The 9709-nt window shown below is 31.1% G+C and overlaps 3 protein-coding genes across 3 annotated transcripts; 2 read left to right on the top strand and 1 right to left on the bottom strand.

The window, feature by feature from the left end:
* The first annotated feature begins 508 nt into the window (after positions 1–508).
* Positions 509–1163, top strand: LOC123889173 (probable calcium-binding protein CML46). Its single transcript, XM_045938395.1, has one exon. The coding sequence runs from the start codon at positions 509–511 to the stop codon at positions 1106–1108; it is 600 nt and encodes a 199-aa protein (XP_045794351.1). The 3' UTR covers positions 1109–1163.
* Positions 1164–2394: 1231 nt separating this feature from the next.
* LOC123889171 lies at positions 2395–5147 on the top strand. Its single transcript, XM_045938393.1, has 4 exons — positions 2395–2576; positions 3754–3992; positions 4206–4354; positions 4553–5147. Exons 1-4 carry the CDS (start codon positions 2395–2397, stop codon positions 4763–4765), a joined length of 783 nt encoding a protein of 260 aa, XP_045794349.1. The 3' UTR covers positions 4766–5147.
* Positions 5141–7236, bottom strand: LOC123889172 (expansin-A10-like). Its single transcript, XM_045938394.1, has 3 exons — positions 7107–7236; positions 6406–6694; positions 5141–5949 (listed from the first exon to the last, which is right to left on the bottom strand). Exons 1-3 carry the CDS (start codon positions 7234–7236, stop codon positions 5640–5642), a joined length of 729 nt encoding a protein of 242 aa, XP_045794350.1. The 3' UTR covers positions 5141–5639.
* Positions 7237–9709: the final 2473 nt, after the last annotated feature.

The raw sequence follows: 9709 nt of genomic DNA, 5'->3' as shown, positions 1-9709 counted from the left end.
ACAACTTCTTGGAAACTACTCAAAAATTTGTGTATCAATTATATAATTTTCATAGGAAAAAGCCATACACATAAAAAAATATATTGAAGACAAAATCAAACCAGAAACAGACAAGAAAAAATGCAGGCCAACATACATGACCATGACCACAGAACAACCAAAAAGAAATTCCATATATGCAGGAACTAAGAAAACAAGAAATTTCCTTTGATTATGTCAAGAAATAACCTACCATCATATATTTTTATTATTATAGTCATCATTTTCTTTCCACCGTCTCTAAAAATATGAACTTGTCATGCACCTTCCTTCACAAAAATCTAAATTGTCCTCTTTTTCTTTAACTATATAACCAACCCTTTAGCCACCCTTTCAAATCACAATAACATTTTTCTCTTCTTCATAGCTTAAATAATAACTTAACTAAATTTGAAGCTTGTATAAAGGATCATAGAATTCTACATATTCATCTATATTTTGAATTTTTAGTATATTTGAAAACATAAACATGGTTTTTGGCCAACTTGTATATTTTGCAGAGGAGGAAAGATCACAGAATGATGAAAGCAACTCAACTTCAAGTTCAGCTTTGTTTGGTTTGATAGATGTTTTCATATATTCAACATTCTTCATCAGAATACAGAAGTTAGTCTTGAGTTTTCGGTTTTTCCTTCTCTGCCAACTTTTTTCCAGTGACTTGGATGTAAAGGTAGAGGAGAAGATATTAGAAGCTGAATCAAATGTTAGCAGAGAAAGTGGAGAGATTAAGAGGGATGAAGTGAAAATGGTGATGGAAAAAATGGGAATTTTTTGCAGCTCAGAAAGTGATGAACTTGAAGAAAAATATGGATTAAAAGAGCTTTCTGAACTGTTTGATGAGAATGAGCCAAGTTTGGAGGAAGTGAAAATGGCTTTTGATATTTTTGATGAGAACAAAGATGGATTTATTGATGCAAAAGAGTTGCAGAGAGTTATGTGTATTTTGGGATTGAAGGAAGGTTCAGAAGTTGAGAATTGTCAGAAAATGATCAAGAAATTTGATGAAAATCAAGATGGAAGAATTGATTTCATTGAATTTGTAAGAATTATGGAAAACAGATTATGTTGATTTTTTGTTCCTTTGTTTAAAGGATTTATATAATATATGAATTTATTTTGTTTAACATAATGTTATCATCATCAATACCAAAATCATACAACAAAAAACTAGTACTTTAGTATGAATTAGTAACCAAATGATATAATTGAATTCGTAAGAATAAGACATTTTTAAGAGGCATGAATTTTATGATTGCCTTAAAAAATCATAAGAAAGAGCACCTAGCTAGCAACTTCTAGATTTGATTAATACTCCAATTTGATATCATAAAAAAAGATAAGCATCATAAAGTCTGAGAATAAACTTGAAAGGCAATCAAACAAACAATTCAATTAAAGAAAAAATAAAAGAAAAAAACACAAACTGATTGAACAAATGAAGAGGAACATGAGTTCTGACCAGTCAACCATTTCAGTCCAACGTCATAAGTTAGATGTTTCTCGTAAGTTGTTTGATGTTATGCCGATTAGAGATAGTGTTTCTTGGAATACTATAATTAGTTGTTATGCCATGAGGGGTTATTTAGGCGGATGCAAAAGGATGGTATTGAAATGAATGTTACTACATGTCTACATGGAACATCTATGCTCCTTTTAACAAGCCAGAAAATAGAGCAGTGTATGTTACGATATCTGGTTCTAGTCGTAGGGAAATCAATCATTTCATTAAAGAATGTAATTGCGTTTTCAAGGTTATGAATCTTCACGCGTCCATCAATCATAACAGACAGTGTAAGTATCATAGAACACATTAATAAATAATTCCCATGTTGGGAATACCCACATATATATCATAGCATTCCAAATTTCCAAGTGATGACATCTCGATGCATCATATCATAGAACACATTATATGAAGAATCATTGCTGCCACTCTTGGAATAAGAAGCCACTGCTCTGTTTTCGGTTTATTTCTTTCTTTCTTTTGAGATAGACAATAATGGGCCCAAGCCCAACCCAAGAGGCCCATTATTTTCTTCTTCTTCTTTTTTTTTCAACAAAAAAACAAGTGTAGTATTCAAAAGTTGCAGTCGCCACCACCGGCGTACCGGAAATCAAAGTTACCACCAGACTTGTCGTCGTCGGCCGCCGCCACAAGGTAATTTTCCTTCCCATCTTCTATAGCGCGATTTGCGGCCGTTGCAATAGAAAACTCGCGCCAAAGAACTAATGTGTTAATTGATTTCAATTTTCATTAATCTTTTATTAATTAATGTGTTATTGATTTCATTGAATTGAATTGAATTGCATTGCAGAAGAGAAGAGAAGAAAAAGCACAGTTTATTTATAGTAATAATGAGTGTGTTGGGGAAAGCAAGAGAAGGAATAGTTCCATTGATGAATGTTGTTAGGTTAAAAGGAATGTCTATTTTGGATCAATTGCATTTAGAAGAACGGTTACTTCGAACAACTTCCGATAATTGGTGTCTTATTAATGATGGAACTAATTCCCCTGCCATTGTAATGGGTTTGTCTGGGTGAGTCAGTACTTGTTTCTTTATAATCTTTAGAATCATAATTATTTTCTTTTGTTTTTAGCTTCTGTTTGTTTCGATAAATAACTTATCTTTTAAGTGTTTATATGCATGTTTTCATTAGCTTATTTGACATGTTAAATTGTTTTCAACTTATGAGAACAATTTTAATTTATTTAATTTTTGTTATTGAAATAGCTTATAGATAAGCATTTATATGATAAGTATTTATGTTATAAGCTCTTAATTAAGTTGTTCATCCATTAAGGGTCTATGTATAAGCTATAACATGTTTTCATAAGCCATCTTAGAGAACGTATGGAAATATGCTGCTCAAAACAGCTTATGGACATGTAAAAAGTTGTTTTCATAAGCTCTATTCTACGAAATAGTCTTACAAGTAAGCTATGCTAGTGTAGTGTATAAGGTCAAATAAGCCAATCCAAACAAGCCCTATGTCTTTATATCTTTGGAATGCTGTTCTTTTAGAATCAGAATCCAGTTTTGATTTCCTAATATTCCCTTACCACTTGTTTTTCTTTCATTTCATTTGACATGATTCCATGAAATAGTCCTCTCATTTATAGTTTGGAAATAAATCTTACATGGTGTCTAATAATCTATTACACATGTGAAAACTGAATGAATGAATGAAGTCCTGATTTATTTGTCTTGTGATCTAATATTTTTTCTGATTTTGTTGTTTAAACGTAAAATTGGGTGCTTAAATCACTAATGAGAATCGAGTTTGTTGTGGTATGTTTTTTGTTTATTTTATTTTGGGAAATGCCCTAGTATTTAAGTTGTTAGAACACATTTGTTAGTTTGGTTCTTTGAACTTAAGCCCCAATTATCTTGGCCATGTTTTTCTAAATCACTTTTGGGTGGAAGCTAAGTCAATGTAGTGGGTAATGTCATGTATTTATATGTAAAAATTATGTCAATATCGTGGGAACATACTATTTTTACCTCTTCCATGGGAAAGGTCTTCGAAAATCTTATGGGAATGCTGCATAACGCATTCCCAAGTATGAAAAATAAGAATTGTATCTAGCAAATGAATGTTATTGCATTATAGAGACCACTAGTTGATTTGCTTTATTTGTGTGATGCCTTCTTCATTCCCTCCCTCTAAACATGGGAAGAAAGACCTAATGTCAATGTGGAATATTTTACATAGGAAACTTTCCGAACTTGTTGAAGCCAAGTCTGTGTTGCGAGATCATATACCTATCATCAGAAGGTTTACTGGAGGAGGAACTGTTATTGTTGACAATGGCACTATATTTGTTACGCTAATATGCAATAAAGATGCTGTTCCAAATGTTCAACCCTTTCCCCGTCCCATTATGTCGTGGAGTGGTCTATTGTATAGTAAAGTTTTTGAAGGGATTGCCGATTTCCAACTCCGTGAAAATGGTATATTAATTGAGTCCTGTATCAAGATTTTCTTACACTGTTTCTAGGCCCTTCATTTTTTTGTGTTAAATGAACACATAAAATTTACAGTGCAGAATTGTGTTTAATTCAATGGTTCATTTGACGTTTTTGTTTAAAATTCAATTTGTTTCATGATTTCTATAATGAATTTCTGATCCAATTCTTTCTTTTTTTTTCGCTTTATGCTCAAAGATTATGCCTTTGGTGATCGCAAGTTTGGTGGAAATGCTCAATCTATAACCAAGAACCGTTGGATACACCACACATCTTTTCTATGGGATTATGAAGTCAAGAATATGTCTTATCTCAAGTTACCTGCAAAGGCTCCTGAGTATCGATTAGTAAGTTTATATTGAGATCTTTCTTTTCTCTAAAATCAGGTTATTAATTGTATAATTTATGCTCCCTATCTTGTGCATTTGTGTACAATTTAGAAGTTGGTTATTGTCTGCAGACATCATCATCAAACTCAAATAGTGTTAAGATTTTTGCTTCATTTGTTTATCGATCGATGCTCACATTTTAATGCTACGGTGCAGACGAGAGATCACACGGATTTTATTTGTCGAATGAAGGAGCATATGCCAAGATCAAAATTTATAGAGAGAACTATAAAGGCGGTCGGAGACGAGTTTTCTGTGAGTCCCGTTAGCTTGGATTCCATAGACATTGATTCTGTTTCTGAATATGTTCATACTACTAGGCTACTAACAGAGCAGGAAATTCGAGAAGCTTCTATTCTTCAAACTTGAAAACATAGTTACAAAAGCACCGACAATAATTTACGAGTAGTATTCGAGATCAAATTCATTGATGGGGGAAGGAGGATGCCCCTGAGGAACTTGCTTTTTCAAGTTGAGTGATAATGAAATTTAAATTCTGTGTTTTGAAATTGTTGTATAATCAATTTTTTCTGACCAAATTATTTAGATGACAATTTTTTTTCTATATAATTTTATTTGTTGCAATATATATTTATTTTGCTGATCATTTCTTTTATGATTTCCTTTTATTCTACAACATTTAGATTTGACAGTGTTGTTCAAATGTATATCTCTGTTTTAGTGAGGAATCATGATCAGTTATCACATTAATTCAAAATAACAACTTTAGGATTGCAAGTGAAGTTATAACACAATTGAAGCATGATCTTTCACATTCATTCATCAATAATTAAAGTACAAAAGCACATTCAACAATCTCTTTAACATTAATCTTTCTCAACATGGCAAGTATGAGGCACAGCATAAATAAAGCCAGCACATCATCTGCAAATGCTTGCCATTTACAAAATTCAAAATAAATATAAATAAAATGGGCTAAACCATATTCTATGTAGCCCAACACTAACAAATCCATTTACACTACTCAACTATAACTTGGTCCCTTTTCTAATCTCACAAACCGAGACTCGGATTTCCTAGATTTAGAAAATCGCACGATTACATATTTAGACTATCTAAAACGAGTCACCTCACATTACATCTTTATTAAATCATCTTTAATAATCTTTGCCGTTGATTTGAGATTATACGACGTCACACTTTTACTACTTAGAATCCAATTACTATACTATTTTACTATTAATTACTAAACAATGTTGAAAAGATTTTTGATTAATGTTACTTAATAGTTGAACTGTCTTCCTGTGTAGGTTTGACCAAAAGACCAACCAGCTGGAGCAGCATTGAATGAAACCACACTATGACCATTACTTGTGGTAACAACAAAGGAAAGACTTTGTCCATTTAGGTAAGAATTGCTTTGCCAATTTTGCCCCCAATTTCTTGACATGGCTTGCCATCTAGTTCTTGAACCTTTGATGGCCACAGAATGTACATCACCAGCACCTCCAACATTAGTCACAAGTACTAAATTGAAGTAAGAATGACCATTGATGGTGAATCTTATTCCACCTCTTCTCCTGCATCTTACCCTTCAAAATCCAAGAACAAAAATAAAATTATCAATTTCAAGAATATAGTAAGTGTGTGCTTGATTTTACGATAAAAAAATATAAGAATTTATTGCGTCTATCAGTCAAAATTAATTTTTTTCTTCAAATCTTGTTTTGACTAGAAATGTCGTTAAGTAACTTTTGCGTTAGGTTGAAAAATTTACGCAAAACTTAATTTTAGACAAAAGATATCCAAACACCAATCATTACCAAACTAAGTTTTAACCAAATTTATTTGGTTTCTACTTGCGAAAATTTACACTAAATTTTCTTATGGATAAAAGACATCTGAACATAAATCATTTTACCTTAAACTAATTTTTAGCCGATTAATCTTACAAAGAAAACCAAATTTATTCAAAAACTTGTTTGTTATCCAAACATACAAAATGCACACTAAAATATAGTATAAAGAAAATAAAAATGTGAAGTTACCTTCTGTAAGCTACAGGCACAATCCCTGCCCTATATTGAGCAATGTGTTGAAAAATAGGTTGAGAAAGATCAAAATGGTGATTAGGAGGGTCACACCAACCACCAGGTGGACAAAAATTAGTGGCAGTAACTAATATGGATCCAGGTATACACCATTGTGGATCATTCACACATTTAATTTCATAACATGCTCCACAACTTAATCCATTGTTGAATAATGCAGTGCTTAAAGCTGCTGTGTTAGTTCCATAACCTTGGCTATAAAGGTTTCCATATCCACAAGCCCCACCTATAAAAATGTCATATTAAGCAAATTAAATGAAAAACCTTATAGCAAAATTTTAACTAACATAAAGTTTAGTTACATTTATTTTTATGGTTGCTTTAAATTATTATTGGTTTCTAAGGTACCAAGAGAGTTGAAATGAGATTTGGATTTGTTGTAGTCGTAAATCCTACACATTCATGAAGTCAGCACATCAGTAGTCGATGCATGGAGAGATTTCAAACTCGGTATGCTTTTAAAAACAAAGTCTTTTTTTTTTTTTTGCTTTCTGTGTTTTTTTATCTCGATCTAATGACTACTGATATGCTAACTGAGTGAATGCGTGAATTTGTTACTGCAGCAAATCCAAATCCGTTGAGATTTAAGTTAATTAACATAGTTTGGATGTCGGTTACATTTATGCAAGCATACATACCCATCGTTCCGGAAGCATCACTTCCACCGTAGAAAGTAGCGTGAGCATTAATCCAACTCGCATGACGACCGTAGCCATTTACATGTGAAACCAAGTAGAAAATTCCCAGAAGAAATACAAGAAGAGACATTTTTCCTACATAAATGCAACACAGAGAAGTTAGTTAATAGAAGTTAAAGAAAACAGAAAAAGAAAAGAAATAGTAAAAAGGAAGAAGAGTTTTAGTTAGAAAAGAAGTTGAACCTTGAAATGAGTTGTTTGTGGAAATGGAAAGGGAATTGGAAAGGAATAAATAGAGGTCAGTTATGATCTAATCTGACAAACAAACTAACACACTTTAGCTGTTGGGACCATTCAAATGCTGAAACTTTTTTATAGTGAAATTTCAACCGCTCATTTATATCTATCTAAGGGAAAATTGTCGTGTAAAAATTTTCACCGGATATCTCCGATGAAAATTTTACTTGCAGTCGGGATTACACATTATTTAAATAGTTAAATCTTAGTCGTATAATGTTAAACAGACGATTTATATATTAATTTGGTGAAGTAGATCTAAAACACGTGGTTAAAATGTAGATTATATGGATATCTTAGTCGTCCAATCTTAATAAGAAGATTTATACAAGTGAATACACTGTATTGTTTTTGTCAAATTGTTTACTGACAAGAAATTATACTTTTAAGGTGTACAAGTGATATGTTCAGAGTTTGAATTCCGATCCCTACGTACATAATGGAATATCGATTCCTACCAACTGAGTTAAATTCGCAATTGAGCAATTATTTGATTAGAATTATGAAAGATTTGGCATATCCTTACACTTTGTCCAAATGCTAACTTAAAATAAAAACAAAACAACACAAAGACAAAAAAAGTTGTAAGGTAGAATCTATTAAATATATTACTGAGATTACATAAGAAAATCATTTCCAATTTATTTATTCTCTTGGATTAAAACATGTACATAAATAAATGTATGGTAGAATATATTGTTGATAAAAAATGTCAACATCATGATATTGATTTTATTACAACTATTTATTGAATAACAACAAACAAATTCTTGTTGTGAGTGGCATTTATACATTGGATGCGAGAAAAACCATTTGTCAACTATAAATTGCTATGTGACAGAGTCACATAAAAACACTTTGTTTCATCTATCCTTTTTTTGACTTATTATCCTTAGTTTACCTAGTGAAATGTATATGAATCATAATTTAATATATCCTTCAATTTCAATATTTTCCTTATTTAGATTCAATGATTTATTTAACATCAAGCAAAGTGTAGTAGTAAATAAATTATGCAAATACTAGGGCCATATTCCTCCGTACTAGTACTATATATATTCATATACATAGAGCAAGTTGGTTATTGATGGTTCATAATCATATAGTACAATTAATATAGATATTTATATCATCATATATAATCAATTTCTTAAATAAATATTTTTTTAGTAGATTATATGTGGATGTGATATATGCATGTGCTATATGCATTTAAAAATAGAGTCAAATTATTTTTAATCTTGTTTTAGGTTCACCGACAGAAATCTTATTTACTAGTACTATTAGTATTTATATAGCTGGTTAGCACAACATTAACCAATCTGTGTTACTATTTTTTTTTCTCATAGTAAGACTCTATTTGTGATAATTTAATAAATGCTTTTACATCTTAAACTTTTTTGTGGATAAACTTCAAATAAAAATATAACGATTCTAATGAAATATGTCATTGGCTTTAAAATGATTTCACTTCTAATTTTGTTTTAGGTCTAAACACTTGTTGGATCTTGCATTCACTCGTACTGTAATAAATTATATATACTTAAACAACACACAACTCTTTGATCTTGCATTCACTTCTATTAATGTAGTAATAGGAGGTGTGTCATTGTCCCGGATATGCACACCTCAGTTGATAGAGACATTGTAATATATAAAAGTCGGAGTTTAAACTTGATCTCAATCCATTTATTCACCTAGAGATAATATTTTGGTATTAGATTATTTGACTAAAAAACCATAAGAGGTGGTTTTCCTTAAAAATTATTCTAAATATTAACAAAATGTAATCTTTCAACCATGACAACGAGGAGTGTAGATTTCTACTTCAAAAAGACGACGTCGTACGTTGTTCATTTTTGGAATTTTAATCGATTTTCAAGTATCAAAATTGTCCATAGTAGAATTCATCAAGTTTTGATATATAGTTCAGTGCAAATTTACTCAAGTTTCGATATTTCAATGCAAATTTTACCAACAAATAAAAATAGTGAATAATTGTCTAATTAAAAATAAATGAAAAATGTCAGTTTTTTGTGATAACCATTTTATTGGTGTGAGTATCAACCGGTTCAAATATCTATTTTTTTTATGAAGAATCTGATCGACCGGCCGTTATTAGTGAAATCTTTCATCTCAGCAATAGTTATTTTTTGTCTATAGGGCTCAAAATCCAAAAAATTGTCGAAGGGGTCTAAATTTATTCTGGACTTGACTAAAGCCAACATTGCTTAGAGGTTTGATATATCTTAAGACCCAACATGACTTGTCCATATTCAATTGAAGACACATTATTCCTTATACTA

The sequence above is a fragment of the Trifolium pratense genome, linkage group LG6 (assembly GCF_020283565.1).
Source record: "Trifolium pratense cultivar HEN17-A07 linkage group LG6, ARS_RC_1.1, whole genome shotgun sequence".
NCBI classification, from domain to species: Eukaryota; Viridiplantae; Streptophyta; class Magnoliopsida; order Fabales; family Fabaceae; genus Trifolium; species Trifolium pratense.
Note: the sequence above shows the minus strand (reverse complement) of the source record. Positions and strands in the feature narration are given on the sequence as shown.